The 17,411-nt window shown below is 38.4% G+C and overlaps 1 protein-coding gene across 1 annotated transcript in view; it reads right to left on the bottom strand.

The window, feature by feature from the left end:
• Positions 1-2,191: 2,191 nt before the first annotated feature.
• HSPA4 (heat shock protein family A (Hsp70) member 4) overlaps positions 2,192-17,411 on the bottom strand; it is a 49,399-nt gene continuing 34,179 nt past the window's right edge. Inside the window, exons 10-19 of the mRNA XM_052644343.1 lie at positions 17,051-17,157; positions 16,318-16,451; positions 14,885-15,066; positions 13,749-13,838; positions 10,058-10,210; positions 9,059-9,184; positions 8,188-8,295; positions 6,596-6,715; positions 4,630-4,791; positions 2,192-4,450 (exon numbers count right to left, since the gene is read on the bottom strand). Coding sequence (XP_052500303.1) covers positions 4,247-4,450; positions 4,630-4,791; positions 6,596-6,715; positions 8,188-8,295; positions 9,059-9,184; positions 10,058-10,210; positions 13,749-13,838; positions 14,885-15,066; positions 16,318-16,451; positions 17,051-17,157 — 1,386 coding nt within the window. The 3' untranslated portion in view covers positions 2,192-4,246. The remainder of the gene's footprint in view (positions 4,451-4,629; positions 4,792-6,595; positions 6,716-8,187; positions 8,296-9,058; positions 9,185-10,057; positions 10,211-13,748; positions 13,839-14,884; positions 15,067-16,317; positions 16,452-17,050; positions 17,158-17,411) is intronic.

The following is a 17,411-nucleotide window of genomic DNA, read 5'->3' as shown; positions in this document are numbered from 1 at the left end:
GCTTCCTGACCAAATGCTCTCCTCCACCTTAGGCCTCACTGCATGCTCCTGAAATAACCCCACAGCCACTACCACCACTGCCACCTCTCCCTTCTCCAACTCCCTCCTTCCTAACATGCCTGAGGCATGGTCATTCCCCCTGGCAGCTCCTTGTTTCCTTCAAAGCCCCCACTTCCTGACACAGCCAAAAAAACCATCCTTTACTCCCTAAGGCAGGAACACACCCTAACCTCCGAAGCTTCCTTCCACAGCAGCTGTAGCTACAGGATCCCTCAATTCCACGTTCTACAACTTCCTAATCTTTTCCAGACTCCCAGGAGTATCTGCACCGACTCCTATAGACCAGGAGCTCCATCTGTCTATTACATCCTCTATTCCAGCTTTGAAACCTTGGAGCCATTCTTCTCAACATATACTTCTAGGGACCTTCTCTCATGGTTCAGTGGCTAGGACTCCACACTCCCAAAGCCGATTCGATCCCTGGTCAGGGAACTAGATCCCACATGACCCAACGAAGAGTTCACATGCCTGCTACACCTGAAAAGATCCTGCATGCCACCACAAAGATCAAAGATCCCATGAGCCACAACTAAGACCTGGAGCAATCAGATAAGTACAAAAATAAAGCAAACCAAAAAGTCTAAAAATAAGTCAAATACACTTCTAGTTTGCTTAACATTAGAAAACTCCAAAATGCTTATTACAGAAATCTTAAAAAACACAAACAAGCAAAAATTTCCTAACAAAAAACCACTCCAATCCCACCTTGAGAAAAACCCATTTTGACACATCTAGCCAGATTTTACTTTTATGCAAACACATTCCATGTTCTTTCCAAACGAGAAATTGTGCGTAACTGACAAATTTTACATAAGAAATGACCTGTTAAAGCCACTTAAAGGAAAATGATTAAAATCAACCAAGTATACAGGAGTGTATTACCAAAAGCCAGATCAATAATATGCCAATTGGTCCTTGAAGGCTGGCCTGCGTGCCCTTGTCATTAACCCATAAAAACTGGCTACTCCCCCTGCTTCTAACAGCACGGTTTCTTAATCACTTTTCCATCTTCCCTCTCCCTCCGGTACCAAGACTTACCATTTACCCCTTCTTCTGGTTCACAACCCTAAAACATGGATTTTAAAAGTTCTACTACCTCCAACTTCCCCCAGGTCCAACTCACTCTGCACATATCACAAGCATCCCTAAAACAGTCACCCTCAGGCTAGAAGCCCAGTGCTCCACACCAGGACTCGTCTTCCAGCCCTAGCAAGCCCTACCACCTCTTTCACCTCTGACAGTTCCCGTACAAAAACCCCTTAAGATGCTGTCACTGGTCTAAAGCCTGTGTGAATCCTCACCAACCCCATGGGAGCTGTGAAAGTTCTTCACATTAATCTGAAGCTGCCCCGTTGCAAAACCTTCAACACCAGCCCTAGCTCTGCCTCCAACACCCTCTTCCCCAGTGACACAGAATGCTGGTACCTCTCCCAGATAAACAAGTCTGCTATACTCTCCACGCAACTCGCAACATCCCTATAAAATGGCTACACTCTGGATATAATCAGTAGCTTCCTGGGTGGGCCCAGGCTTCCCACTCACAATACCAGGTGTCCAGTCTTCTCCCAGAGGCCCAGAGAAAAACAACTTCACTCCAGACACTTCTTCAAGGTGGCGAGTACCGGCTCTCGGTAGGCCTAGCACTGGGACTATTAAGTGGCAGGACTACAGGGAGGCCCTGTGCCCCTCCACATCTCGGCCCCATGCTTTGTGCACCTATGGTCTCTCCTGACAGCTTCATCCCCTTTCAGCACTCACCACCACCCCACATACACACCAACACACAGAGGCATGCGCACACTACTCCAACTATTATGGTAGCCACTGTTAAAAGCACATTCTGGGCCATGTCCTATTATCTGAAGGGGCAGGCATCAGTCCTGGCACTGGCCGTGGGGCCATAACTCACTTCCTGCTATTGTAAAAACCCTCAAAATAAGGCCCAGTTACAGGAGCAAGGTAAGGATTCCTAAACCAGAGAACTGGGCTGAGACTCAGCATGGGAGAGTTGAGTATGGTAAGACAACTACTTCCTACCACCCAATGTGCTGAACTTTGAATGTTCAGAACGGAGATCACTGACAAAAGTTAACAACTTGGAATTTAGCTAAGAGGACTCTTACCTCCAGAGAAAATTTTTTATTGAAAACACAGAAACACACACACAATTATGAAATTAAGAAAACCATTCCTTAAGAGTGTAAGACAGGTTTCTTTTTATTAAGTTATCCTAAACTAGTCTCATGTTTACTGAATGTTTTTCTTTGTGTAAGAATGTAACCTGGAGCTTTAACAAACCGATTTAGATAATGCAACCTGGATAAATGCTTGTCTGCACACAAGTCATCAACTGTTACTCTCTGGTCTGGTCTCCATGTAAATTCAATTGGTCTGCAAGCCTGTCTAAACAGAGAGCAAGAAGACCACATCATCTTAATTCTAGTTTAAACCTCAAATTCAACCCCATCCCAAGTCCCACACCCTCCCCACACACAAAAGAAAATTTCTAGGAGAAATGGCCATTAAGGACTGAGTCAAGTTGCATAAGCATTGGCTTAATCCTGCAGCCAGCACTCCAAAGTAGCTCCTGGCCTCACAGCAGGCCAGCTGAACTCTTGAAGCTGGACAGGTAGAGAATGGACAAAGGATGTTCTAAGAACAGGGCCAAGTCCTGGTGCTGCGAGGCTTCCATGCGTGCTTACACGCCAACATAAATACACTTCCTCCTTCCTCCTCTAAACGACGTTTCTGTACAGCACTTTAGCGCTTATAACAGTCTGAATTTTTTAGTGCAGAGATGGACAGAAACTCATTCTAAATATGCAAGGTATACTCTTATTTCTAACAACATAAGTCAAAAGTAACAGAGAAGCACTCTGTTATACAGATTAACAATTATTACAAAGGTCCAAAATGTAACCAACAAAGCTTGTACCAGTTTCTAGGGCAAGGACCGGCTCTGGGCTCTAATACTACAAGTTTCCCTTAGAGCTCCCAAAATGCCTTACTCCTATCAACACAGCCCAAAGCGCTGTCACAGGGAATGCCTGGTGCTCCTGACAGTGACTGCAGAGTAAGAATGAGGCACTGCTGAAGTCAGGCACCACGCTTTTTTAACACTAACTTCAGACTCATCCAGTACAATCCAGTGCATCTTAGTTTTTGTACAGTCTGTCAGCCGTTTAACACATACACATTGGCAGATTCATGACAGATGTTAGTGCTTAACACATAAGTGACTGTGAATGAGCCAAAAAAGAACTTAATTCTCGTCCTAAGACTTCACGCTATACCTCAAATTTACACAGAATCTCTCTCACCTGAACAAGCAGGCCAGGATACAAATCTTTATACCATAATTAACAAGAATCAATCCCTCAGTTAAATTTACCATGCCTATATCCAACAATACATCTACCCAATTCTAACCTTCTGAAGAGAAAATTATTTAGACTTTGATGCTTGGGATATTAATGAACATACTTTCAGAAATATACATTCGCAGGAAGAACCTCCAGGTTTAAAATTCTCAGTTAACAACCTGCTCCAGGTGAAAGGGTCTATTTTCCCAAGAGCAACACACGGCATTTGTAATGGGAACCCCTTTCCTCTGGAAAAGATGGGAAGATGGTGGGGGGAGTCCCAGGGGAGCGGAGTGACACATGAAGCTCAGAGCACACCTTTGTTGTTCTACGTTAATCTGTGCCATGCTCTAGCCCTCAGAAACAAAGGGAGATCCCTCCCCCATCCCCACACCAGGTGGGGAGCCTTTGTGGCAACCTCCACAGCAGAATTTTTAAGCACAACTAAGAGTTCCTGTCATTTATGTCATAACAAAAAGTTTGCTTGATAGCTAAGTATAGCCTGTGCTATAGCTCAACTTTCTAAAACAAACTTCTCTTTGTATAAGCATGATTAAACATGAAAGGAGTGAAGCATAAGCTCAGTAAGACTAACTGGGCTTCTAAATAGTACCGTTATGAAAAAGATACAATGCACTTCATTTATGTATCTAACTATTTAGAAGTCAAAATGCTCCATACATTACCGATACCCCCTCCCCTTCAAGTCCCCTAAAAACTGACTAAGAAATCTCCAGTATTTAATTGCTCTAGTCGATATTTAGAACAAAGTTGACAACTTAAAGCTTTATAATAGTCTGTTTTAATATAAACAATTGTTGGAATCAATCAATGTCCATTTCAGGAAGCTTCTTGTCTGAATCCAAAGGCACAGCTGTGTCTGTACCCTGCTCAGCAGCCTGAGGGCCCGGGTTGTCTCCTTGTCCATCCACTGGTCCATTCTGCTCTGCATTTTTTTGCTCCTCTTTTGGAGGTTCCACTTTGGGTTTGGGCTTTGAAATTATAGGGCTGCAGATACTCGTCAGCTCCTAGAATAAAAGGAGAGAAAACAGTGGTTTTTGTAATTTTACATAGCGTACTAAAATCCAAGTCCACCCTCTCCTATCCTATCCCCAAGATGTAAGCAAAGATGGAGTAATGAAATTCTCTATTAATAATACCAATACTGACTAGAAAAAACTATTAAATCTTTAAAATCATGAATTACTTTAATTTTAGCTTCAATCTCTTTTGCCTTGACAACTGGATCCATGGTCAGACTCTGCTTGTTCTGCAGATTCAGCTTGTTATTCATCCACTCCATGGCCTCATTCGTGCTTTTTTCCACTTTCAGCATGTCAGCAGCATCCAAATGATCATACTGGTCCTCCTATAACCAGAAGCCAACCAGACAAGCGTCAAAGAATGATACAGTCCCTACTCAAATACTGCCTATTTCTTCAGCATCTTCCGAAAAGTTACAATCTTTCCCAAAATGAAGCCCATCTAGCCTCACAAGCTCTACATTCAATTCCCTAAAAATTCAATAAAGGAAAGTAACCTCAATTTTTAAAACAGAGGAAATACATTTCAAGGTCAAAAGGAATACACATGGTGGCAACTAAAAGGTTTCAGCAGTATAAACAACACATGCTTTATACAAAATCTTATAAATATAATTCTGCAAATAAATAAATATAATTTTACAATGCAAAAAAAAAGGCCATGTCATTAGATATGAGACTGGAGGTTTAGGCATCAAAGTTAAGAAACAAAATAATTATGAATACAGTTTTTTAAAAGAATCCTTTCAGAAGTAAAATTTTAAAATTAATCTTTTTAGAAAGCTTAATTTATTATATTTAAGTTTCTTACATGCAAATACCACCACCCTTATGGCAGAAAGTGAAGAAGAAATCAAGAGCCTCTTGATGAAAGTGAAAGAGGAGAGTGAAAAAGTTGGCTTAAAGCTCAACATTCAGAAAACGAAGATCATGGCATCTGGTCCCATCACTTCATGGGAAATAGATGGAGAAACAGTGGTTGACTTTATTTGGCGGGGCGGGGCGGGGGGGGCGGCCTCCAAAATCACTGCAGATGGTGACTGCAGCCATGAAATTAAAAAGACATTTACTCCTTTGAAGGAAAGTTATGACCAATCTAGACAGCATATTCAAAAGCAGAGACATTACTTTGCCAACAAAAGTCCATCTAGTCAAGGCTATGGTTTTTCCAGTGGTCATGTATGGATGTGAGAGTTGGACTATAAAGAAAGCTGAGTGCCAAAGAATTGATGCTTTTCAACTGTGGTGTTGGAGAAGACTCTTGAGAGTTCCTTGGACTGCAAGGAGATCCAACCAGTCCATCCTAAAGGAGATCAGTCCTGGGTGTTCACTGGAAGGACTGATGTTGAAGCTGAAACACCAATACTTTGGCCACCTGATGCAAAGAGCTGACTCACTGGAAAAGACCCTGATGCTGGGAAAGACTGAGGGCAGGAGGAGAAGGGGACAACAGAGGATGAGATGGTTGGATGGCGTCACCGACGCAATGGACATGAGTTTGGGTAGGCTCCGGGAGCTGGTGATGGACAGGCAAGTCTGGCGTGCTGCAGTTCACGGAGTCGCAAAGAGTTGGACACGACTGAGCAACTGAACTGAACTAACACTGACAAATACATCAAGAACCTAGAGTATAAAAGTAGAATTAACCGAACTATTGACCAAAGTCTGGGAGCAACCCAGACCACAGGCCAATTCCCAGCTCCCCCAAGAGTAACCCGGGTAAGGATTAAACCACCTATTTCATAAATGTATTGTGTAGATTTAATGATATATTTTGGAGTATCATATAGTACTCAAGAAAATGATACACCCATAGTGTATTGTTGAAACAGTCCTACAAACTAAATTATTTGCCTAATGTGTTCTAAGACCAGACTAGAGCAAGTTAAGTCACTAATGAAACATTTCATAACAAGAAAAGGAAACTGAGTAATACTGCTCAATTACTGAGTCTCCTTACTAAAGAGAAGCAGCAAATCCCAGGGTTCTTAATAAGGTTAAATAAAATATACATGTCATTAACATCCAAAAAGAAAACAATGTTATTAAATAACAGAAAAAACTGCTATGAAAATGTCTGAGAACTCTACCAAAACATTAGTAGGGAAGAGAAAAAAAAAGAAAAGATACCTTGTTTTTGAATGAGCTGATTACTTTCATATACTGTTGGATTTGTTTCCCTAGTTCGTCAAATAATTTTGGTCTTTCTTCAGATTCCTGGAATCGCATCTTAATAGGCTGACCTAGATTCTTATTAGAAGAGAGAATATACAAATTCTTCACAGGGGAGTTTAAACTAACAAAGCAGTATTTTTCTACTAAGACTGATTATGAATTAAAATACATTTAATCTCCGTGTTCTATATGTAAGAAGTTGAATATTTTTCCCCAGACTGTTGAAATATTACCCTCAGGCTTCATTAGAATATACATCAATACTGTTCCATGTGGAGCCACTGCAACTTGTCACCTGAACCCTAGTTCTCAAAATACACTGGGGAGACAACCAAAAATTAGATGCCTGACAGTGATATACAACACTGTATATGATGTACACGTGCCAAAAATGTTTAAATCTGTATCTTACAAAGCCTCCAGCTCTAACCATTAATTTACCAATAAGATAAAACACCACAGGGGTGAAAAGGAGTAAAATATAGACTGGGAATAAATTCTCCAGGACAGATGATTCAGTTTTTTCATCAACTAAGTAAAGGAAGAGAAACTGACGGAAGGAGAACTATGGATACAGATTTAAGAGAAGCATCAACACAATGTATGGGCTCTATTTGGATCCTGAGTCAAAGAAGCTAAAAAATAATTTATGAAACAACTGGAACCTCAAAACTGACTGAACATATGGTGATATTAATAGTGATGTTAAGGAATTTTTATACATGTCATAATGGTACAGCATAAGGTTATATTTTCTTTTAAATACACACTGATGTATTCTGGGGTTAAATATAACCTAAGAGACTTGCTTAAAAATAACTGGAAGTGGAAAGGAGCAGAAATGGAACAAAACTGGACATAAGCTGATAATAGTTGAAGCTATTATTCTGTCTCCTTCCATGTGTTAGACAGGTCCCATAAAAAAAAAAAAGTAAATAAAAAAACTCAATGAGCAGGAGCTCACTGGAGACTCTCCACATTTTTGCCAGAATGACAGGAAATGTACTTACTGTCCTTGAGCAATTTCATTCCAAAGGTTAGTCAGCAATGGAACAGTTTAACAAGAAACTAAGTAACCAGAGAAATGGAAAAAGTTCTTGTGTACTTGCATCTTTTTCCAAACAAGAGGCCTCAACTTTTTAAATAATTCTTTGGACTTTGAACTCTAAAGTGTAACTATCACTTCTTTACATAAAAAACCAGTCACTTCTACTCTATTGAGAATTGAAGCTGTATATATACAGCCCTGCTCCAACTACATTGCCACTGCCTGTTAGAAGACAGGAATACATCTTGTTAGTCTTTCAATTTCTTGACAATTAAGAACACACTCAAGCTCCAATTCAGTAAAACATTTTATGTCTGAACTCAATTTTCAGAAAAATTGTTTTGCTATTATCAAGTTTAAAAAAAAAAGATAGTGAAACTTAATGATAAAAAGTATAGCTTTTCAATCACTTTCAGCCTGCCTTCATTTAACAAGAGAATTACAATTTTGAGGTATTCTCCATGCAAAGTACAACATTTCACTTTCAAGAATCACTTACTTTTAATTCAGCCAATTTATCAACGTAAACTTGCTTTGGCTGGTCTTCTCCATCCTCATACAACCAATTTTCAGTATCTTCTAGTTTCAAGGTAAAATTGTTACGGTCCTAAAGATGAAGGAAACAATGCAATTAAGTCCATCAAAAATTAGTTGATTCAGGAATAAAGAAAACAGTCACAGACAATGATACATCTGGATTTTCTTTAAAACATGAGGTAGTGGGTAGATGGGGATATAGGAAACAAGACTGACACAATCTTATTTTGCTTTATAGGTACAAGGGGGTTTATTACATTGTTTTCTCCACTGTAGGAGACATTTAGATATGTTTGAAAATTTCAGAATTAAAAATTACGTTTAAAAATAAGTGTGTTAATAGTAAATAACACTGTGTTGAAAGCTACTGAGAGAATAAATCTTAAAAGTTCAAAAATTAAGTATGTGTAGTGATAGATGTTTAGACTTATGATGGAAATCATTTCACAACGTATATAAACATCTAATCACTATGCTGTACATCTGAAACAACTAAAATGATATGTCAATTATACCTAAATCTTTTTCTAACAAGTAAGTTAAAATCAGCATCAGGAGAAAAGTGAGCTTTTTTGTAAAGAAAAATACTAGGTAAATAATAGCATGCAAGTGTATCAAAAAGTGACACACCGAAAAAAAGTGATGCACAAAGACTAACCTTTAGGAAACACTCCACCAATTCTATATTAAAATATATATGTATAAAACTGCCCCCAAAAAATATTTTTAATCATTTTACTGTATACCTACAGAGCAAAACATCACTTGTAAGTACATTTAAGGATCCTCCCAGAAGACACAAAATGAGCAGACACACTGCAGCACATACTTACATCTTCACTCACAAACTTCTCATATTCACCACTCAGCTTGTCTCTCATTTCGTACACATATTCTTCTACTGCATTCTTAGCATCATTCCTCTCTTTCTCTAGTTTATCCTGCATGATCATCTTACCCTGTGAACAGTAGTCAGACATTCAAAAAACTGAGACAATTTCCTCTTAACTATTAAGCAATATAGTAATAAAGGTTAAGAGAAGCCTTCTTCCCAAAATCCTCTTAGTTCTGCAAATCATCCGAGAAAAGAGCTGGAAGCATTAGTCTTCAGTAAATTATGACGATCAAGTGAGAGTTTTGCAGGTATGCTTAGGGAAACAGAGCAACAGAAGAAATAGCAAGATGTTGAAACTCGAAAAGTAAAAATAAGGAAAATGCTAGGACAAGAACTGAAAGAAACTATTAGCTCACTGTCACAATGGGTATAACCTGCTTGTATTACATACCCAGGAAAAATAAAAATTATTCATATAGTATAGATACTAAAGGTTCTATAAAACTATTCTAAGACCCAATGTACCTATCATAAGAAACCTCACAGACAACAATTAGTTGAATAATTGTGCCCCAAGGTCCCAAACAATGCATCACTCACCATAAGCAGAGTTACATACTGACTGGTAACAGGGAAAGAAACTAATAAACAAAACATTAAAGCTACTCTGAGTTCTCCCACTGATCGACTTCCCTGACCCTGGCCTCAAACATCCCAATCTCTAGTGAACAACCAAACTCACATACCCAAAAACATGAATGATACCTCCCCGAAATGTCAAAAGATTTCATAAGAGAGTTTTTAGCAATAGACGTATCACCATAAAACAATTTTGATGATATATCTTGGGATCTATTAAACTTGTCCTCCAATACCCCAAAATGTTCAATTGTTCCCAAACCCCACACAATGCATAAAGGTCACTAGACACAGCATTCGAACACTATGGTCACATTAATGTTGTAGCTTATTGCTCTAGCAGACTTAAAATAACCACCTCATTTTCAATGTATAAGTTGAGCATCTCTCTGTCTATCTGCCATAAGAGCTGATTCTCAATTGGCAGGTCCACAGTACTGGTCTTCACTTTTGCCTTCTTGGCTTGAGGTGGTTGGTCCATCTTTTTGTCTTTTGATCCAGCTTGAGAGGTCTAAAATAAGAGAAATCATTAAGTACACACATACAGACTCCAGCTTCCAAATGGGTCACGTTTCAAAGGCTGGTTTTGCTTTTTTACTAACTTAAGTTGTTCTCTTATAATATCTGGAAAGTTAGAAATATATGAATAGTCAAATCCATAGAGATAAAAAGTAATGGTGGTTCCCAGAGGATGGGGGGAGAACAAATAGAGGAAATGGGAATTATTATTTCACAGGTAATTTTGGTTGGACAGATGAAAGAAGTTCTGGAGACTGACCGTACCACAGTGTGATTATACTTACTACTACTGATCTGTACACACATATACACTTATATACATACATATATATATACACACACACACACACACAGAAACAAACTCCCATAACACCTATATACACACACATACACTTATATTCACACATACACACAAAAACAAACTCCCATCACCCCACCATCAACATACCATTACAATTAAATATTCTCTAATTTTCTTCCACTCTCATCTAAACATACAAACGTGCATAGGAAATTAGTAGGGAGAGGGTAATGAAATTTTTAAGGCTCAGAAATACAGCAATAAGATGACTTCCAGAGTATCTGTACCTATTTCGATTCTCACAAGGAGTAAGGGAGTCCATTTGGCTGTACCCTGGCCACAAAAAGGAATTCGTTTGCTGTGATCTATTATTTTCATTGGGGCAATAACCTTTTCTTACACATCTGTAAGGCTTATTTACTCCTCCAAATTGCCTAGTCATATTCCATTCACCATGCTCTTGGGATCTTTGTGGGTTTTTACCCCAGTGATTGACTCTTCTAGATTTTTTCTCATCTTTTATTATTAGTCTACACAAGCTTTTATTTTTTAACCCATCCATCTTTCCCTTTGTGATTACTTTCACTGCTTTCACGCTTTCAAAGCTCCTGCTGATTCACAGATTAGAAAAATATTCATTTGAGCTTTTTTTAAATATTTATTTTTGGCTGGGCTGGGCCTTCATTGCTGCTACACACAGGCTTTCTCTAGTTGTGGTGCAAGGCTTCTCATTGAGGTGGTTCTCTTACTACAGAGCAGCAAGCTCAGTAGTTGTGGGGCACAAGCTTAGCTGTGTGATCTGTGGCATATTGAATCCTCCTGAACCAGGGATCAAACCCATGTCTGCACTGGCAGATAAATTTTTAACCACTGGACCATCAGGGAAGTCCCATTCCAGCTGTTTTTAATTCTTCATCTGTAACTTTCAAATAATCTGGAATATAATCTTCTCTATGACATGAGGCAAGATTTCAAAGTCATTTCCCCACCTCCTGTCCAAATCTTACATCAGAGCTGAAATTTATGTTATCATTTGTATTTTATTTCCTTTAGAAACAATACTATAAAAGGTGTCAGTTCCCAAGCCACCTCACGAAAGGAACCTAAATAAATTCATGAAACTTCCCACACCTCTAAGGCCTGATTGGGGGAGGGGGAAAGGTCAGGCCTACCTCATTCCCTTCTCCTCCCCCACCTTCAAGAACAAAGAAAAATAGGTATTTCCCTTTCCCACTGCTGCCCTCAACCTAGGCAACAACAGGTCTTCACCTCCAAAAAGGCCTACAAAACACTAAAGCATCTGTGAGCATGATTTCCTCTGTCCATTATTTTCTCTTTTTACAATTATTTGCAAAGTTAAATTAATTAAAGTTTGTTAACCGACATGAAAATGGGTACCAGACCTGAGCCTCCTAAGGCTCTGCCAAACTTTTTTAAACGCCACAATCAGAAATACCTTAGAAGGTGAGATTATACCCTGCAATGTCATAAATAATTTGTAAGAAAAGCTGTTTTCAATGCTGATGACAAAATTTAAACATGAAAACTCAAAAGTTAAAGAACAGGTTGTAACAGACCCAAAAATGTTACACATTCAATTCAATATATTATTATTTAGAACAGTATTTCAACGTCAAGATAAGTTTCAGAAGAGTTGACAAAATTTGAAAAAATCATGTTTCACTACTAGTAAAGAGTAAGTTATGGGTAAGATGACTATTAGTAACAGCCATTCAGAAATCAGCATGAACCAATCACTAAGCTAGTCAAACTAGGGCTTCTGAGTGCTTTCTTCCCACATGCCATCCAGACTAAAGTTCAAAGACCATCTTGCATTGTAAAGTAAAATACAGTAAAATTTAAAAAAAAAAAAAAAAACAAAGACCATCTTGCCAAACACACTACAAAATCTTGCTCTAAGACTTCAAATACGCGGGCAGAGAGGGGATAGCAGCACAGTCTCACGAGTGGGACTGTACAACCTCAGCCAAGTTTATAAGGTCTTTTATTTCCCATGGGCTTCCTGAGGACCCCAAGGCTCCCTGCTAACAGATTCACACTGCTTGAGACAGACATTTCAACACTAATACAGTCCTGTAATCTCAAGCAAATGATTTGAAATTTTCTCCTTTCGATTTCTTTTGTATTAGGCTACTTATCAATAGGTAGGTCCGTTATAAATTAGCTGGAAAACTGCAACAGTTAAGTAGTAAGACTGAAAATACACTGACAGGACAGAGCCACAAGATCTGAAGAAATCTAGTCTTATCACGGTAGGAAATAAGGTCCACCACACAGCGCTCAATCTCACCCCACTGCACTGAGAGCTTTAGGTCTGAAAGGAACTTAAAAGCTTCAAGGCCTAAGCGAATTCATATTGTGTTAAATTGAACAGGGAGGCCTGGCGTGCTGCGATTCATGGGGTCGCAAAGAGTCAGACATGACTGAGCGACTGAACTGAACTGAAACGCTTCAGTTTTCAATATTAAAATACTGATCGGTAAGGCCTTGCCCAGGGATTTTCCAGTTGAATGTTTATCTTAAAAAAGAAAATCACAATACTCAGACCATTCTTAAATGGGACAATCAGCCTCATGTAAAACTGGTGTAAATCAAAAGAGCATCTCAGAATTTGAGGCACAGGGGCGTAAAGCTTCAAATTTAGAGATCAGTTTTCTGGCTTCTTGCAAACTAAAGCAGAAAGTTGTTACATTTTTTTATGAAAGGCTTTTAAGTACTGTGGAGTTAATATTACTGAGTTTTATCTCTATGCAAGGCAGAACTGAAAGACCTCTGTATTCTCTCTCTTCCTGGTACACAGTGTTATAAACAGCTCTTTAGGGGAATGTTACATTGATCTCTTAAATTATAAAAACTACAACATGTCAAAATTATGAGAACTGATATAACTTTGCCTTTTAGAGTACTAGACTGGAACTTGTCATATATTATTTAAGGAAGACTCAGAGTGTTCATTAATGTTTACAATTTTAATATTTCTGAAGGCTGTTAAGGCAGCCTGGATATATGCTGAACGCCAAACTTTTAAATTCGGGGAGTTTTTTAAACAAAAAACTATTCTAAATAAATTCTATTTCAACACCAAAAATAATGGACTGTTCAAAGCAATGAAGATTTCTAATATAATCCCCTTCCAAGACATAATGTGTCAGGTCAAAACCATGTATGTAAAAAGACAGCAAATCACACTGTAAAATACAATTTATACCTCCATTTCTTCAGACTCCACCCTATTTTCTGCTGGTGTCTGCTGCTGTTGCTCTTCAACATGTGGCTCCTCCTGGTCCACTTGCATCTTCTGAAAAATAGGTCACATCGAATTCTGAAACTAGGAAATACTAGCAAAAGACTAAAGCAACTTTCACAACACATTGGCAAAAATCACAGGATATGACATTCCTGCTAATTACCAGCAATCAGACAAACCAGACTCTAATTCCAGCTATGACATATGTGTTATACTTAGAACACAAAAGTTTTCCTCTCTGGATCTCAGTTACCACATCTGTACAATGGAGATAACATTTGCCTGCCCTTATATAAACAAGAGTGGTTACAGAACTACATTATAAAGCCATAGCAGTACTCAGTGTGGCAATATGTACTTGCCCAAAGTACATAGTGTGGCAATATCTAACACAATAAAACTTGAAGAGAGCATGAGTTTGTCCTTGCTTCCTCATGAACACATTTCTCTCAAAAGTCTAAACTTCTTATAGTAGCTTTTAAAATCAGACATTTCATCCTCAAAAGTACAACCATTGTATGCAGTAGGGAAAGTGGACACCTTGAAAATTCTGTTAGAAGTGATTAAAGAACAACGCCTGCCAATAATAAAGACGTTTGTAGAGACCTTGAATCACACTAGCTTTCAATGCCTTCGGCATATTATAACAGCCTTGGAGGTTTTTAAAACAAACACCTGGGCCGTAGCCTAGACCAACTTGAACAAAATCTGTGGTGATGAGACCTGAACATGCGCAGTTTTATAAAGCCTTGATTTTTACACACAATAAGGACAAGGCCCAGTGCATGACTCCAACAAATGAGTGTGAATTCCATGCTACCTACGGAAATAATCAACTGAGACTCAGCATTCTCCAGTAATCACAAAAGAATCAAGAATAACTCAAATTGACAAGTGCATGGTCTCAAGGAGGAAGCCAACTATGTCCCATTTCTATACAAATTCCGTATAAAGACTTTGTTCTAGTTCACACATGACGAGGTATGCATGCAAACCTACTCTCAGCAGCTGTCACCCTATTTGCTAGAATTTCTAGACAAGTGTCACCTCTGAGCCATTATAAATGGCCTAAAATGGTATAAAATTGTCTAGATTACCTCTTCCTCCTTTGCATTCTGATCTGTTTCCATCGGTTCCTCATTTTCCTCAAACTTGTGCACTTCCACTAGAGATGCACTGGACACACTGAAAATCCCATGGACATTTACTCGAACCTTGACTTTCACTTTTGAACTGGAGCCATCAGACTGAGGAGTGACTTTCTGAACTGAGAACTGAGCTAAGGACATATGAGAGACAAAAGAGAACACATAACCTAAGAGGATGAATTCAAACACAAATATATGCCCATACTGCCAGGTTATGTCCATTTCTCAGTGAAAGGTCAGTAGCATGATACGTCAAATAAGCAAAGCGGGCACTCTTAGAATCTTAATACGTCATCAGATTTCTCCTTCTTCTTTCCCATATAACCAAACTTTTAATCATCTTCTCCCAATTAAGAACTCAAGTATCTCCTAACTCTTTAAACACATCCTTCCCTCCAGTCCCTTATCCCAATTCACCTTTATATGCTACTGCAGAGTAAATTCCTAGGACAGGTCTGTCATATTTTCATCTACTGAAAACCCCAAAGATTCCATATTCTTTGTCACTTATTAAGAAACTGCCATTTCTAGATTCAGTTACTATACTAGCATTTTACTCATGTATTTAATTTCATAAAACTCTGTAAACTATTATCATGTTTATTTCTGTTTTACAAGTGAGGAAAACACAGTAGGTTAACTTTCTAAGCTTCTAAGTGCCATTCAGGATGTTCCTAATACTTTACGCATGTACTCTAGTTCTGTAACTATCATTAACTCTAGATTCTCTCTCCTCAACTGGTATTATTTCCAGATACTAAGTCTCTCATAGTCAATGAAGAACGAAGACAACATGGTTCCATAGCCTATGATACTGATTATCACAACCTGCAAATAATTTTCCTGTGTACACCTAGCTCTACGTTAGGGTCAGAACTGAATACTTTCAGTAACCAGCATCACATTATGCACAAAGTATAACAATAATGTGCATTAACCAAGAACTACAGCCTAGGGAACTCCTTGGTGGTCCAATGGTCAGGACTCCATGCTTTCACTGCCAAGGGCACAGGTTTGATTCCTGGTCAGGGAATTAAGATCTCATAAGCCACATGGTGCAGCCAAAACATTTTTTAACTGATTAAAATTAATTTTAAAAATCTTAAAAAAAAAAAAAAGAACTTCAGTCCACAGTAGGAGATCCAATTAAATAATGACCATCCTGCTGGTTCTGAACCTGATATTAGGACTGAAAGGTTTCTTTGTGCATGTGATTTAAAGTACTCAAATTTCAGTATATTATACTCACTTTGCTATTCCCATTCTGAAAGGCTTTTTGTGAATGTGATTTAAAATACTCAAATTTCAGCATATTATACTTGTTTCGCTATTCCCATTCTCCCAAGTACACAATTTTTTTTAATTCCCAACTCTTTACTTACCTATAGCAGGATCTGGATAAGGCAAATCTTGAGGAGAGCTATAATAAGCCTCAAGAGTGAAAGGTTCCTTTCTATAAAATGTGAGTACTTTAGAGAAAGGAGCAGCATGATTTTTTGAAAAGACTTCACAGTCACTGAATGGAGGAAAAAAGACAACAAATTTAGGACATTTCTAACACTTTTACCCAGGTATTCTAGTTTTGTAATTATTGTACAACTCCAGTTACTCCTCTCAACTGGCATTTCCAGTTCATAAGAGTTCCCAAGAAAAACAAAAAATGTAAGTGTATGTATATACAGTATCAGTTTTAAAAACACACACACAATTCGACACAGTAAAGTAAAAGTGAAAGTGAAGTCGTGTCCAACTCTTTGCAGCCCAATGGACTGTAGCCTGTCAGGCTCCTTTGTCCATGGGATTCTCCAGGAAAGAATACTGGAGTGGGTTGCCATTTCCTTCTCCAGAGGATCTTCCCGACCCAGGGATCGAACACAGGTCTTTCGCACTGCAGGCAGACTCTTTACCGTGTGAGCCACCAGGGCACATAAAAGGCACCAATTATTTCAGCAGGATCAAATAAACAAAACTAGTAAGGACACAAACTTGTTCTGATGAGTAAAATAAATAATCACTTTGCTTCATGCACTATAACATAAGAGATTTGGGTAAGCTGAAACAGAGTATTTACCAAGACTTAACTTGTTAAGTACAAAAATCATTAAAAAACATTACCTTGACCCTTCTTCAGCTGGAGAATTCCATCTCAGAGATATTGGATATGGAACTACATCAGTGATAGAAAATTCTCTGACTTTGAAAGCAGGCGATAAGATTGCACACTAGAATAAGAATTTTTAAAAATTCCATTTGGCAAACAGGCATTATGAACTATTATAAGACCTATAAGAAAAATGACTTCAGAAGAGCATCTACTTACATTAATAACTTAGCAGTATCTAAATAAGTGGTTTTACAAGTGTCTATCATTTGTCAAATCACCTATTAATCTAGCTATTCCCTGTTATTTTTCCATTAATCTCAACCTTTACTTAACTGATGTGTAACACTACTTCATGTAACAAATATGCCAAAT

The sequence above is a fragment of the Budorcas taxicolor genome, chromosome 7 (assembly GCF_023091745.1).
Source record: "Budorcas taxicolor isolate Tak-1 chromosome 7, Takin1.1, whole genome shotgun sequence".
NCBI classification, from domain to species: Eukaryota; Metazoa; Chordata; class Mammalia; order Artiodactyla; family Bovidae; genus Budorcas; species Budorcas taxicolor.
This window is presented reverse-complemented; position numbering and strand designations above follow the sequence as displayed.